The 16,391-nt window shown below is 39.4% G+C and overlaps 1 protein-coding gene across 1 annotated transcript in view; it reads left to right on the forward strand.

Annotated features, from left to right (window-relative positions):
• The first annotated feature begins 5,726 nt into the window (after positions 1-5,726).
• LOC124605253 (F-box/LRR-repeat protein 14) overlaps positions 5,727-16,391 on the forward strand; it is a 36,875-nt gene continuing 26,210 nt past the window's right edge. Inside the window, exons 1-2 of the mRNA XM_047136810.1 lie at positions 5,727-6,081; positions 6,486-8,034. Of these exons, the coding sequence (XP_046992766.1) occupies positions 6,037-6,081; positions 6,486-8,034 (1,594 nt within the window). The 5' untranslated portion in view covers positions 5,727-6,036. The remainder of the gene's footprint in view (positions 6,082-6,485; positions 8,035-16,391) is intronic.

Genomic DNA, 16,391 nt, shown 5'->3' on the forward strand with positions numbered 1-16,391 from the left:
GGTCCCGTCATTTTAGAAGAGCGAACGTTGGGATAGAATTAGTTGCATTTACTTGAAAAGTCGTTTGTTGACCATCTTCAGAACGTTCCTTTGTCCACACGGATGGCAGTGTACTTCCAGCATGACACGGCTCCTCCACATTTTACCAGGCATGTGAGGGTGCATCTCAACCACACTTACCCTAAATGCTGGACTGGTCATGGTAGTACAACTAACTGGCCACCTTATCGCCAGACCTTACGCTATTTAATTTGTGTTTATGGCGTTTGATGAAGACTGTGGTGTACAGGGTTGGATGAGGACTGAGGCGTAAAAACGCGAGAAGAGCAGTTTGTTCGCTTCATGGATGCTGCTGCCCTAACGGATCGTGGGAGACCCTCACACAAGCAACGCATGGTCTCCCAAGAGTGCACAAATGCATTGAAGTAGACGGTGATATATCCGAACATTTATTGTGAACTATACAATAGCTGTAATGTGATGTGAACGATACTTCTTAGAGGTGAAGGGGTTAAAAATACTTGTTTTCCAATAGACATTTGGCAAAACGCGTGTTCACTAACTTGTATGCATATGTAAAACTGACAATGTTTTGAATAATACAGAAAATAAATTACTATAACTGAACTAAACTCCGTCCGAAGAGGCCTCAGAAGGCTATCTCAGCCGTTGTCAGTATTCGTGAAGGAGTCACTACTTCTCTTTCAAGTAGCTTCTTAATATTGGTCTCGTAAGGACTGAGTGCACTGCCCTTACTAACGGCGCTAGGCAGACCTGGACGGTCACCCATCCTCGGTGTCTGGTTGGACCGGAAACTACTCTGGGCGGACGACATTCAACACGTTACCAACAAAGCAAACGCGAGGCTCAAACAACTCCACCCTATGCTTAACAGACGTAGCACACTGAATAGGAGGGTGTCCAGATCCAAGTACACCACACTTATCAGACCTCTGATGACGTATGCTGCTCCCGTCTGGGAATGCGCTGCGCCCACACGCCTGCGTCGTCTGCAGCTCATACAGAACAAAGTACTCAGAATCACAAGCAATGCTCCGCGCTACACACGCACCGCGATCTTCGCCGGGAATATCGGCTAGATACCATCTTGAAGTTATTCCAAAAACTCTCCACACGACTGTACAGAAACACGAGACACTCGCGTAACCCGTTTATCCTTTCTCTGGGGAACTACAACCACAACCGTAGATGGAAACATAATAGACCAAAGACACTATTAGCAAGAAACTAAACATCTATGGTCCATAGCACGCTAACACGACAGTACTGGTGAGCCCCTGCAACACAGCTACTACTAGCAACCCCAGATGCTCGACCCGCCGAAAAACAGGCAATCGCAGGGAAGCCGTACTGTACACAACACGCAAACCAGCCACACACACACACCCTACACTGTGAGCTGATCTATGGTCTATCGCCCACTAATGTATGACGACCTGGAACTGTTACAGGGACGCAGCAGCTGCAGCAGGCCCTACAATGAGCACCCGCAACGACAAAGGTAGCGATACACGATACCTCACACTAACATAACCACATCTTGCATGCAATGTTGCAGCTAGCAAGCCGCTACTGCCCTTACTACCCGTCCTACTGTCGCAGAGGTTTTTTTTCCTCCTCTTGGCGCTTGCCTTGGCACTTTTTCCCTCTGCCCTTACAAACCGCTACCCTTCCATCGCTTTCGTCCACTTTCTGTCTCCTGATGGACCATGTCAATGAGTAATCCTACCCAGACGCATGGACAACATCACAGCCTGCATCCTGTGACTCCTGATTTGAAAACTAACATGTTATACGTACGGAGGTGAAAGTAGAACTTTTGGTTTGGTCACCACGTCGGTGTGGGCGTGGAAGGGCCCCATCCTTAGCAGAAACAAAAACATCCACGCGCTAGCCAAGCCCGGTAGCGCGTAGCTTCGATGATCTGACGGGAGCCGGTGCTATCACTGCGACAAGGCCGTTGGCGAGAATAAATAATAATGTACATTAGATGTGTTCTATCTCCGGAAACCATTAGGAACAGATCATTTATCCATATTAAATTTTCTCTTTCAAACGATCGATCCTGTCATACCCCTAAATTATGACCATTCTTTGGGGACCTTGTATAAAAGGGTTATGCAAGGGAAATGAACTTTAGGGGAATATTATAGGAAAGGAAGAAGATGTAGATAAAGATGAGAAGGGAGATACATTGCGAGAAGAATTCGACAATGCACTGACAGACCTAAGTTGAAAACAAGACCCCTGGCGGTAGACGACATTCCCACAGAATTACTGATGTCCTTGGGAGAGTCAGCTGTAACAAAACTCTACCATCTGAGGAAACTATTCCACCTTGTGTGCAAGATATATGAGATAGGCAAAACACCCTCAGACTTCAAGATGAAATTATAATCCCAATTCCAATGAAAACAAATGCTGTCAGACGTGAATATTATCAAACCGTCAGTCAAATAATTCATGCTTGCAATATACTGACACAACTTTTTGATGGAAGAATGGAAAAACTGGCACAAACTGACATCGGGGAAGATCAGTTTGTACTCCAGACAAATGTTGGAACATGCGGGGCAATACTGACCCAACGACTTACCTTAGAAGATAGGTTAAGCAAACGAAAACCTATGTTTACAGCAATTGTTGATTTTGGAGATAGGTTTTGACAATGTTCACTGCAAAACACTCTTTATATTTATGGCGGTAGCAGGGGAAGATACAGTAAGAGGAAGGTTGTTTACAACTCGTAGAGAAACCATGCGGTTATTAGAAGAGCCGAATGGCGTGAAAAGAAAGCTGTGGTTGAGAAAGGAGTGAGACAGGGTTATAGCGTATCTCCGATATTACTGAATTTGTACACTGAGCAAGCAGTAAGAGAAACCAAGGAGCAATTTGGAAAGGGTGTTAAGGCAAAGAACTTAGAAGAGCAGTTGTATGGAGTGGATTGTGCCTCGTCAAGAGGTTATAAGCTGAACATTGACAAAAGTAAAACGAGGGTACTGGAATGTAGTAGAATTAAATCAGGCGATGCTGAGGGAATAAGATTTGGAAATGAGACACTCACTGAAAGTAGTAGATCAGTTTAGACATTTGGGCAACAGAGTAATTGACTATGGCTGAAGAAGAGAGGATGTATAATGCGGACTGGCTATAGCACGAAAAGCACCGTTTGAAAAAGAGTAGGCTGATTTGTTAGCATCTACTATAAATTTAATTGTTAGAAAGTCTTTTCTGAAGGTATTTGTCTGGTGTGTGGCCTTTTTGGGAAGACAAACGTGCACGATAAGAGGTTCAGATACGAAGAGAATAAGTAGAAGCTTTTGAAAAGTGGTGCTACAGAAGAACGCTGGCCATTAAAAGAGGTAAAACGAGTAACTAATGAGGAGGTACTGAATAGAGCTGGGGAAGAAAAAATTATATGGCACAACTTGACTAAAACACAATGTTGATACGACACGTCGTCCGTTTGGTAATGGAGATGCCCTCGTAGTTATTCCAAGACGAACTGCCTAACAAAGGATGGATAGCGTGGAGAGCTGCACCAAACCAGTTCTCGGATTGAGACACCACCACCAACAACAAGAAGAAACAAAAGAAAACGAACTGTTATTTTCTTATCATTGCCTTGATCAATTCGTGCTCCTTGTACTTTGATCTGGTGCTTGTCGCATTTCAGATATTTTATCCGACGCATGAGAGAAGACCGGTATGGCACCTGAGCGCGAACTGTTGTCACAGTTTCCTTATTGCAACACTTCAACAATTTACATACCGGTATATCAAGAGTTCTGTTAGATTTTACCTACCTACAGGGGCTAAACGCTGTTTCCTTACGATATTAGTGCGTTAAGTCTCAATTTCTGTTTGAAGAAAAAAAAAATCTGTTTCAGTCCATCTCTCCATTTCCTGAAATTTTTTACCAAGGCTTCATCAACTTTTTGATATGTTACACCGTATTCAGCAACGTTCACTTGCACATGCCTACACACATGTTTCACACACACACACCCATTTTTATTACGATTCACGTATCATTATTTGTTGCCTCTAGTTGTGATTGTTACATTCATAAAAAAAGAAAATAATAGGATTCGCAAAAGGGGCCACTTCAGGAATTCTCCCCAAGGTCCCGTATGATAATTACATATTTGTTCGACAACTCTGATTATTTGAAATCAGCAGAAAGTTCAGAAAAAATACCGAGAATCCACCCAGACTTACTGATTTGTGATTTGACCCAATTAGACAAATCGTTTATAATGTTTAGCGGATGGACTACAACAGCCTGTTGTAATGGTTCACGTTTTACCTTAGCATTTGTGTATTGTTCTTTGTCAGAAAGAAGCAAATCATACGCCGATGAGCTTCGATAAGATCTTATTTATGTCTTCTTAGGAAAATGATATTCGCATTCCTTTCACCGAAATGCTGGTACAAGCTAATTGTCAGTTCCATAGACCACAACAGCCCGTTATAACGGTTCACATGTTCCCTTAGCACTTGTTTGTTATTTGGCAGAAAGAAGCAAATCATACGCCGATATGTTTTGATAAGATCTTATGTCTTCTTAAGAAAACAATATTCGCATTCTTCTCACCGAAATCTTGGTACAAGTTAATTTGCCAGTTCCATTCATTCAAATAACCTAGATTTGTTCTTCTGTGTTCAGCTAGATATGAATGTTAATTTCATTAACACTATAACCGCAGAAAAGCAGGACGCGGTCAATTTAATTACGTAAATCCATGAAACTCAGATAGCGTACTAAACTACTGACATTGTTTGAAAAACCATACAGGCTCCGCGATCGGCCAACAATGGGTTACTTCTGATTATACGATCACAAAAGCAATCAAGCGCTTTTCTATGTAGGCATGTTGCCACCATCACGAGGCAAAATACTTAAGAAATGTATCGTTTTCCACAATTCATTAAAACTGCTTCGGCAGTTTCTTGAGCGTCGGCTTTTGAAATCACTCTCCAAGGACAAATTTCCGTGACATTCGAAGAATAGGAAACCATAGTCTAGGACTACTCACTTTTGAGTGACCGTGGCTTGGCTTGTTTGCGACGTGACATCCTGAGGAAATGATGCGTTTCGGCGTCTTCTAATTGATCACAGCATCAGCATGCGAAAATAGCCGACCTGTTGTCACTGACCTGCATCAACTGACATCGCGCAATTCAGATGAAATTAAGGATATAATAAACCACAGTTTCTTTCACTCGCACGTTTTTCAGATGGGCATTTCCGAAATATGAAGATATCGCACTTCAGGTTTTGGTCGCCGCTTATGAAAAAGAATAACATCATTTTTACTGAATAGCATTTACTCATAGGCCATTTCATTTTAGCTCTTGAAAGTATTCATTGTTATTGTCTATTCAAATCGAAATCATACAGCTGTTTTCTCAAACCGAAGCTAGCCAACGCGACGCGAAATAACTGTGTGTACCACATAGGACCTACAGTCTGTCCGGAGCCAGACTGTCTGCTCAACTGATATAACTGAGGACTTTATTGTAGGGGGAGGTGCACACCCCAAGCTTCGCGCGCAGAAGCGAAGTAAGTCTATCGCCGACCGCACCGAACTGTGGAGCCACCCGTCGATGTATACCTTGCAGGCTTCGGTAAGTCGGGTGTTCTCTCGCACGAGAGCCATCTATGGCCGATTAATGCAACTAAATTTAGCCATCTATTGGCGCAAGAAGTAATTACAACGGATCAACTAATCCTGGATGCGCTAAGACTTCCTCGTAATTGTCAGTTAAGCGCTGATAGTGTGGAGAGTATTGTGTTAGGTAGATAGTCAACATAAAGTAAGATTGCTGTTCAAGTCGGACAGCATGGTAGCAGGCGAAAACGGTTAGTAACATTGCTTACTGTATAAGCAGTTGAGTTGTTTATTTTTGTGCGGTAATGAAGTGATGCGGAAGCTGCTACCGATTTTGTTGTGATTTTCTTCCCTAATATCTTTTGAGATTTTGAACAGACAAGGACTCAGGCCAACAATAATGACGAATGGTTTCCAATCCGTCCAGTTTCATCTTCCGATAGAGGTAAATAACAACGACATATTCATTTTAATTTCATGTGTCTTTGTTATATTGTGTGAACTTGATATTGACCTTGAAGTGCGCTATAAAATTACAAGATCTTATTACCACGTATTACTTAACTGATTAGACAAACAATGAGTAAAGTAATGTACAAATTCAAGGTTCCCACGTACTTAGTTTTCTTTATATCTATCGATGTATGTAATTGTGACGTAAAAGCCGAGCGGTGAACAAAGGAAATGCTTAATCATTTGAGTTGTTGGTACTGGCTCTGTAAATATTAATGTTTGCATTCAAACAAAACTATCCTAATATACTATCTAGTACTGTATAATTCTCTATCTTAAGACTATGAGCTGCTTCTGCAGAAAGTCGAGCTTTAATTTTTTCACACTTTGTTTCAGATCGTTATTCATATCATGAAGTACCTGCCACTTGCTGACAGAATATGTGCTAGTCAAGTGTGTCGTTTGTGGTATGAAGCTGCACAAGAATTCGGTCTTCACAAGAATGAAGTTGTTGTCTTGCATGGTGACTTAACTCGCCCACTGGAAGTTCTGGAAAGCAGCAGTGGATCGTTCATGCATTTTGTTTTTAAAGAAGTTGAACTTGGAAATAAGTTAAAGGGGTTTTGGGATAAATTTTGCCCACAAATGAGATCCCTAGCATTGCATAATTGTGATGTTTCTGAAAAAATGTTTGTTGATATACTACTGAAATGTGTTAAGCTCGAAAGCCTAAGCATTAACGGTTGCAGAGAGCTGTTAATGTCTGGGCGAGTGCTAGAAGTTGACACAGACATAAGTAGGCTCATTAAAACATTAAAGAAGCTTCGCAGGCTATGTCTCGCATTTAACAGATACTTGTCTGATGCATTGTTCAATAGGTTTGTAGCTGTAGCTTCAAATTTGGAAGATTTGTCATTGAAGGGTTGCTATATATCTTTTAACAGGGGGCTGTATAAGAAATTTTATCCTGATTTTATGATGAAGTCTGGCAACTGTGTTGCATCAGAGAGTGTCCTTACATTTCATAATATTCTGACTTATGTCACAAAGCAAGCAAAAATGTTACAGAAACTACGGTTTGGTTGTACACTAATTGATAATGCAGCTCTGATGCAATTGGCAACTGTGCCTCATCTTTCTTTGACTACTCTTCACTTACAGTCGTGTGATCAGCTAACTGATGCAGGTATTGTAAGTCTCGCAGAACATCAGAATCAACTGTTAGAATTAGATCTGAGTGCTTGTTCGCGTGTTGGAGATGTAGCAGTAAATTCAATCTCTGATAAACTCGTTCATTTAGAAAGCTTAAATTTAAGAAACTGTAGATCATTGACTGACTCCGGTGTTAGTACTTTAAATAAACTTAAGAAATTAAGGAATCTCAATCTGTCACATTGTGAGCAAGTTACTGGTAAAGGCATTGAAACTGCACTCTGTTGTAGCATAAATCCACGATTCCGAAGACTGTATTTGACAGCACTTGCTGTTGATGAACGTACTGTTTGTAAATTAGCTGAACATCTTCCAGGACTCACACATCTTGACCTGGGGTGGTGTTTTAATGGTGTTACTGACAAGTCATTACAGATGATTTGTAAATATCAGGTTCGCCTTCAGTTTTTGAAACTTGCTGCTTGCAATAAGATAACAGATGCTGGACTTACTGGTATGGGGCTTACAACTGAGCAAGATGGCACAACTGTTATGTCTGATGACAATTCTGAAGCAATGCAGTATCAAGAAATAATTGGAAGTGAACAAGTGATTAATGGTGAAAATGGGCATTATGGTGAAAACGTTGATCCAGGATTTAATATATCACTGAGAACTAAAGCCGAGCAAGAAATCATTAATGACGCCAAGAGAAAAAAAATTGTATCACAGCTATGTGAAGAAAATCTTACTAGTACGGATTCTAGTGGACATTCCCTCATCCATTTAAAAGGTATGTCTTATTTTAGATTATGTTGTTACATTTGTTACCATGTTAATAACTGTTAATCTGTAAAACTGTATAAAATCAATCAGTAATTTTAATGTGGACCTTTCAGCTTACTGGAGTAATCTATCTGAAGGCCCTGTAATTTTAAGAAGTGACCTCCAATCCAGTCATTTCCATGTCATCACATCTGTCTAGCCATCCATGCTTTAGTCAATTATCTGTATACCAGATGTCTTCCAGTTTTCAACATTAGGTATTTATATGACCAATTAATTGTTTGTGAGCCACTTTTCTCGTTCGTCCGTAATGCTCATGTATTTGATGCACATAGGCATTTCTTCTTTTTAAAACTTACTACTTTTAATAATGTAATAGGTTTATTATTTATTGGTATGGGAGCTGTCCTTTAAGAGCTGCTAATTGCTGCTAACAAAAAGTCTTTCTCCTGGTCTCTTCTTAAGGACTCTGGTCAAAGCATATTTAGGAGGCCTTGTCAGGAGCTCTTTGTAGTCTGAATGCCTCATTTTCAACCTTAGTTTTCTTCAGGTAGTTTCAATTGTTATCTTGTCCATCGTTGGTGGTAGTATGGATGGATTTCATATCTGCTGCCTTAATTGTGTTAAGTATTCCTTGCTATATCCAGCCTCATGTGTTCCTTACACATGAAAAATATTTGGTGATGCTGTATTATATAATTTGGAAACTTTTTGTGTGCTGTTATCCGTGCCTTTATTTATGTCATGAAAGTAAACAAAAATAACTTAAAACAAAGTTGCCCGCAATGGTTACTGTTTTTCCACTTCTATATGGAACTGCCGCTCAACACCAAACTTGGCATCATGAATGCTGGTTTTCAAGACTTGACTGTAATAAATTCTCCAAATTTATTTATTTATTACTGTTTGTGAAACTTTAGCCATTGTGATGAAGAGAAATTATGAAAGGTAGGTTCCTTGAATATTTTTTATCCTTATGTGTACTTCAGCACTAGAATACTAAAGGGGGATAATGTTACATTATTACTAAACCTTTTTAAATTTCACTGCTCCATAAGTCATTCAAAAGCAGTCAAAATTTATTGTTTATGCAGTAGTTAATTACAATTATAAGATATCCAATGGTGTCTCATACAAAATAAGTACAGCATGATCTGTTTTACGCGCTATACAGTCAATACCAGATTGGTGGGAACCATGAATTGGTACCATCTGCTATGATAAATTTTACATGGGTGTAATAATCTAAGGCTGAGTAAAGCAGTCATCAACTCTAAGATTGTTTTGGACACCACATCGCTTTGCTGGGCAAGGACCTGTTAGAGGTGGTATGCCTATTCCTTCCTCTGACTTTTGAATTGACTTACCCTGTCATTTACAGGAAACTCACAATTCATCGTGGATTCCGAACCACAGAGCAACTTGGCATTTTTCACACCAGGAAACATTATGTTGATGTAAAGAAGATGAATATTAATAGTAACTAGGTGTGAGGTATGTCCAGAAAGGAAGTACTTTTCTGAAAAAAAACTCATAAAATTGTTTTCTTCAAGCCAAAATTTGTTTCTACGAGAGCATTTCATAAACTGTTTTCTACAAAGTTGCTACCATTGTTCAGACATTTGTCGTAATGAGAAACCAATTTTTTATAAGCTCTTCATAGAAAGATGTCACCAATGAAGAACACTGTTTCTTGTGTTTTTTCTGCTTGTTGAGTTCCTTCCCAGCAGTAGACCTAAATCTCTCACTGTTGTGTGATACTGTGAAACATTGAGAAAACTTCGGTGCACAATTCAAAACAAATTGAGTGGAATGCTCGGTTAAGGCATCTTGTTGCTTCATGACAAAACAAGTACCCATTCAGCGGGTGTCACACAAAACCTTATTCAGCAATTCGGTTGGGAGTAGTTTGATCACTTGTTATCAGCCCTGACTCTGCACCTTCTGGCTACCACTTGTTCTTGACGTATGATTTTATAGGAAGACATTTTGACACATGACAATGCAAAGAAACTGTTCAGCAATGGTTGCCTTCACTGGCAGCATCTTTCTATGAGGGCTTTGAAAAGTTGGCTTCCAGATATGAAAAATGTCTGAACACTGCTGGTAACTATGGCAAATGCTCTTTCTTGGGAAATACAGAAGCGTCAGATCCCACCCGTCTGCTTTGATACATGACGTCACAAATATGGTGGAAACGACCATAAACCATGATTCCAATATCGCGTATACAAAGTTGTTACGTACACATTATGAGGACGAAAATACATCGAAAAACAAACACACACACGTTCCACAAAAAGCCTAAACAAATTTAGAAACCCACCCCCATACAAAACCACGCAAGACGATGAAAAAAACCGACAGCACAAAACTCCCCAAATACCACTAAACACAATATCATCTGGAATCGGACACTTCCCTTGGCCTACATAGCTCAACAGCAGCTCCCGATCTCATAAATTGGGATCGAACACTTCCCTTGACCTGTTATCCTTAAGATATCTCCACATACAGCCGTCTGTGGTGCAAGACGCCGGAAATAATCCTCATTTCTTCACGACATACTGAACACTTCACGACTTCATCCAAAAATCTGAATAGTTGAAGAAATTTTATTAGAGACAACGCACTGTCCCACATTATAGCCGACAACCGAAAACTGTTGACCCTGTCAGTCATATCCAAACCTACCAAAGACATAAAAAAAGCAATTTACCAAAATTCACACACGATGCCACACTCGCAAACTAAACCAAAAGCACCACCTAACACACCACCAGAGAGCACCACCAATCTCATCAAAACGACACCTACAAACACACCACTCTCACAAACTAAATTCCGCGCCGTTGTGACATCACACACCACAACAGCCTTACATCACGGGTCAAAGCCGACAGGTGGGATCGGACGCTTCGGTTGACCCCTTTCTTGTAAAAGTAAATTTTGGTTTTAAGAAAGTATTTAAAGAGTTTTATTTCTCCAAAACTGTAATTAATTATTTGACATGCCCTTTATGATGTTGGGGTTGCAATGTAAATTTTGTAACAAAAGAAACAATTGTTTAAGATACTCCGAATATTATTATAAGAACAGACAATGAAAACTGCTTGTAGCAAGGAATGACTATTATTGCAGAAAATCCTTTGCTGTCCAATCATTTGCCTCGCATAAAGATCATCCGCTTATGTCATAAATAACAATCATATAGGTCAAGATGTAACAGACCTATTTCCTTCCATTCATTAAGTTTTGATGTGGTCCTTAAGAAGACTGCTACATGTTATAAGTTAAGATGCACTCTATTGATGCTGTATCGTATGTGCCACATACAAGTAAATTGGATGGTTACAGTTCAAACAAAAATATGTGATTGTGGTGGTGGTGGTGGTGGTGGTTGTTGTTGTTGTGGTTTCCAGTCAGGAGACTAATTTGATGCAGTTCTCCATGCTACTCAATCCTGTGAAAGCTTCATCATCTCCAAATAACTACTGCAACTGACATACTTCTGAATCTGCTCACTATATTCATCTCTTGTCTCCCTCTATGATTCCTCCCCCCCCCCCCTCCCCCTTTCCTCCAGTACTAAAATGGCGATCCCTTGCTGGCTCAGAATGTTACCTATCAACCAATACCTTCTTCTTGTCAAATTGTGCCATATATTTTTTCTCCTCCCCAGTTCTATTCAGTACCTCCTCATTAGTTACGTGATCTACCCATCTAGTCTTTATCATTCTTCTGTAGCACCACACCTCAGGAGCTACTATCCTCTTTTTGTCTAAACTGTTTTTGTCCATGTCTTGCTTCCATGCGTGGCTACAGTCCATACAATAAGTTCAGAAAAGACTTCTTAACACATAATTTATATTTGATGGTAATAAAATACGTCTTCTTCAGAAACACTTCGCTTGTCATTGCCCTTCTACTTTTTTGATACTTTCTACTTTGACCATCATGAGTTATTTTATTACCCAAATAGCGAAACTCAACTGCTTTTAGTGTCTTGTTTCCTAATCTAATTCCCTCAGCCTCACATTATTTAATTAGACTACATTCCATTGTCCTCATTTTCTGTCTGTTGATGTTCATCTTACATCCTCTTCCAGGTCCATTGCTGTCTCTAACAGAATTACAGTGTCATCAGCAAACCTCAATGTTTTTATTTCTTTTCCAAGAATTTTAATGCCCACTCAAAATTTTTCTTTGGTTTCCTTTATGGCTTGCTCAATGTAGAGACTGAATAACACTGGGGATAGCCTACAACCCTGTTTCACTCCTTTCTCAACCACTGTAACCCTTGCGTGCCCTTCAATTCCAATAACTGACGTCTGGTTTCTGTGTCAAGTTGTAAATAGCCTTTCGCTACCGGTATTTTACCCCTTCAATTTTCAGAAATTCAAAAAGTGAACACTGTCAAAAGCTTTCTGTAAGTCTATAAATGCTATAAACGTGGGTTTGTCATTCCTTAGTCTGTCTTGTGAGATAAGTCGTAGGGTCAGTAGTGCCTCGCTTGTTTCTACATTTTTCCAGAATCCAAATGGATCTTCTCCAAGGTCGGCTTCTATCAGTTTTTCAGTTCTTCTGTATGGAAATTGTGTTAGTTTCTTGCAACCATGACTTGCTCATTATTCAAAACATTCACACCTGTCAGCACCTGCTTTCTTTATATTTGGAATTATATTCTTCTTGAAGGCTGAGGATATTTTGCCTGTCTTACACATCTTGCACACCAGATGGAAATGTTGTCATGTCTGGTTGTCCCATGGCTATCTGTAGTCCTGACAGAATGTTGTGTACTCCTGGGGTCTTGTTTCAACTAAAGCCTTTCAGTGCTTTGTCAAATTCTTCTCACAGCATCATATCTGCCATCTCATCTTCATCTGCACCCTGTTCCATTTCTATAATACAGCTCTGGAGAGTACATCTCCCTTTTATAGGTCCTTTACACTCTTTCCAGCTTTCACTTCTTTGCTAAGCCCTGATTTTCCATCTGAGCTCTTGATATTCATACAGCCGCGTTTTTTTTCTCCAAAGGCCTCTTTAATTTTACTTTAGGCGGTATCTATCTTAACCTTGGTGATATAGCTTCCAAATCACATTTGTTCTGTACATTTAGCCATTTTGCAGTTCCTGTCAATCTCATTTTTTGGATGTTTGTATCCCCTAATGCATTTTTATATTTTCTCCTTTCATCAGTTACATTCAGTGTCTTGTGTTATCCAAAGATTTCCACTGGGTCTTGTCTTTTTACCCATTTGATCATCTGCTGCCTTCACTATCATCTCTCAAAGCTACCAATTTGTCTTCTCTGTTCTCCTTTCTCGTGTTCTAGTCCATCATTGGCTAATGCTCCATCTGAAACCTTCAACAACCTCTGGTTCTTTAAACTTATCCAGGTCCCATTTCCTTAATTTCATATCTTTTTGCTATTTCTTCATTTTTAACCTGCAGTTCACAACCTATAAATTGTGGTCAGAATCCACATCTGCCCTGGAAATGTCTTACTATTTAAAATCTGTTTCTGATTTGAGATCTCTTCCATGTGTATGACCTTCTTTCATGATTCTCAAGGAAACATAAGGGGCTAAATAAAATCAAGCAGTTGCTTCTCTACATTGGTACCTAGAAACTAACTTCTTTGTTTAGTGTGCTACAGTGAACCTACAGTATCTGCTTTGGAAATGTGTGTGATGCAGCTGCACATCTCCTTTTCATAAGAAGAGTGTCCATATTTATTTGTTAAAAAGATTGCACAGTTAACAAAACTGAGCTGAGTGTGGCAATCACAACCTTGTACAATAGCTGACAATAGCTTACAGTAATATTAAGACACCACAGCAGGGAATTTTATTGCGTGTGTGACCATCTTCAGTGCATTCTGGCTTTAATTTTATTGCTGAAATTTTGTGTTTACTTTCAGTATATCAACATTAGAGCTATAATATATAAATATTTATTATTACTTCACTAAAATATCATGACAGCTCAAAAATTGACACAGGCTTTATAAAGGAAAATTGTTTCATATTTGACACAGTTGATTCAAATTGGGGGGGGGGGGGGGGCAGGACTTTTTCACCCTTAAAGAATTGTGCAGCATAGTCCAGAATGTTATGAGTCACCTTAATTTTTGCTTCTGTGTCCATAGCAATCACTTATTCCCACATTGTTAAGTGCTGCTTTAATGTAGATAATTTTTCCAATGTAGATGGCTTTTGGTTACCAGTTAAGTAGAATACATTGTGGTAAATCAAATACAGAGTGGAAAACTTCCTGCTTGCCAGGTAACAGCACACAGCAAGACTGCACAGTACACAGCGAAAATTCACAAACACAAATTCAGAAAAGACGTGCACATGATTATGTTCCAGAAAAGTATGAGAAATTTATCAAAGGCCAAGTGTAGGCACAAATAATAAATATTGAAATGCTAGCAACATTATAAGTGCATTTAGTAAGTAAGAGAGGAGGAAATCATTGAATTGAAATACATGCATTGAAAGTAACCAAAAGAAGAAGAGAAGGAAGAGAAACCACTGAGAAGAATCAGCTGAGGGAAGAAAAGACAGCAAGATATAAGAGAGAATGATTAAGTATGTGAAGTGACAGGAAGAAGTAAGGGAGGAAAGAGGGAGGGGAGAGGTTATTCACAGTGAAAAGAACAACTAGTATATGTTTAGCTAATGCTTACACTGCAGAGTCAGTGCCCCAACAGTGAAGTTCTGAGATACTGTTTCATTCACTCATTCATAATGTCTCAGCCGTATTATAAATGAGAATATGAATGAATCGGGTAGGTGATTGTAAAAGTATGCAATTTTGTTTTTACTACTAAATATTTAAAAGGAACCTGCAACAATATTTTATTAATGATGCACACACGCCTAGTTTGACATCTTGGTGACATTGAGTAAAAATTTCAGTGCCATCCAATAATTATTAGAAGGGTAATAAAAGGTTTCGTAAAAAGTAATTTTGCATACTGTTAACCTACACTGTGGGGTAAAAGTACGCAGGTCTTGAGCAAGACTGCACAGTACAATTTTTATCCCCAGCTACAGAAAATAAAAAAGTTTGCAAACAAAGACATGGAAAAATAAATTAAGAACTCTATTTAAAAAAAAAATCACATAAATGCAATTATATTGTAATTAGGAACAGCCTGTTATGCATTATAATTTCACAAGTCACTGAAACTAGTTTACTAGGAAGGTTTATTGCACCTAACTTTGAATAGAGACATAATTAAAATGGAAATGAAACAAAATACACATTTATCTTGTTGAACAGTGGAAAGTAACAGAAATTAGCCATTTTGAAAGTAAGATTCTTTAACCTGATGAATAGAAAAGGGAAAAGTGTAAAGATCAGAGGTTGCCTATCCTTACCTGCATTTGAATGACAATTCAGTAAATTGGTAAGCTGGACAGATCGTCAGCAAAAGTAACTGTATTCGCAGACCTTCCAGGGCGTTTATAAATTGGTCTTGGTAGCTTTTTAGAAATGTCTTTATTTTTGACATAACCTTCTTTGTCTGTTTCCCGAAATCTGGGTGTTTGTGAGAGACGCTTGTAAAAAAACTCCCTCCTAACCATGACTGAAGCAACAATGCTCTTTCAGTAGGTAAAGACGAAATGAAGTTCTGGTTTTTCCGTGGACCTGTCACTGGTTCAGCTATGTTATACAAGCTCAAGACTTGTGTGGGATGACATACATTCCACGAATCTACGGCCCTGTCGTAAGATGTCTTGTAAGGCTGGAAAAAGTTGCAGTCATGTGGCTGCATCTTATGGCTGCTATGGGGTGGCAAACTGAGCATGTGTATGTTACTATCTTGGACAAACAAAATGACCTCCAGGCTTGTGTGGGTGATAAGGTTATCCAAGATTAATAAAATGGGTTTGACGACTGTGGGATTTGTAAACTTTTAAATGATTAAACCATGTAATAGATGTTATTGTGGTCACGTAGCCTTTATCAGGTACAGCCATATCACATCCCGTTGGACCCCATTTATCAGTGAGGGATTACTTTGCTTCCATGCAAAAAGGAAGGATGGGTATGGTGTCCCACAGCACTCGTGGATTAGACAACGGTGACTGTTTGCCCCTGTTTTGCAGTCATGATTTCCCTACTTCTCTCTTCCCTGTTGGAATGAAATGTTTAGGGAACTTATTAGGACAGTTCAAATGCCTGTCTTGTTAATGTTGTAAATATGGTCGGGAGGAGACCCAAATTTCTTGAAGGCTGCTTCCAAATTGACCACCGAGCGAGGTGGTGCAGTGGTTTGCACACTGGACTCGCATTCGGTAGAACAACGGTTCAATCTCGCGTCCAGTCATCCTGAGTTAGACTTTCCGT

This window comes from Schistocerca americana, chromosome 3, assembly GCF_021461395.2.
Source record: "Schistocerca americana isolate TAMUIC-IGC-003095 chromosome 3, iqSchAmer2.1, whole genome shotgun sequence".
NCBI classification, from domain to species: domain Eukaryota; kingdom Metazoa; phylum Arthropoda; class Insecta; order Orthoptera; family Acrididae; genus Schistocerca; species Schistocerca americana.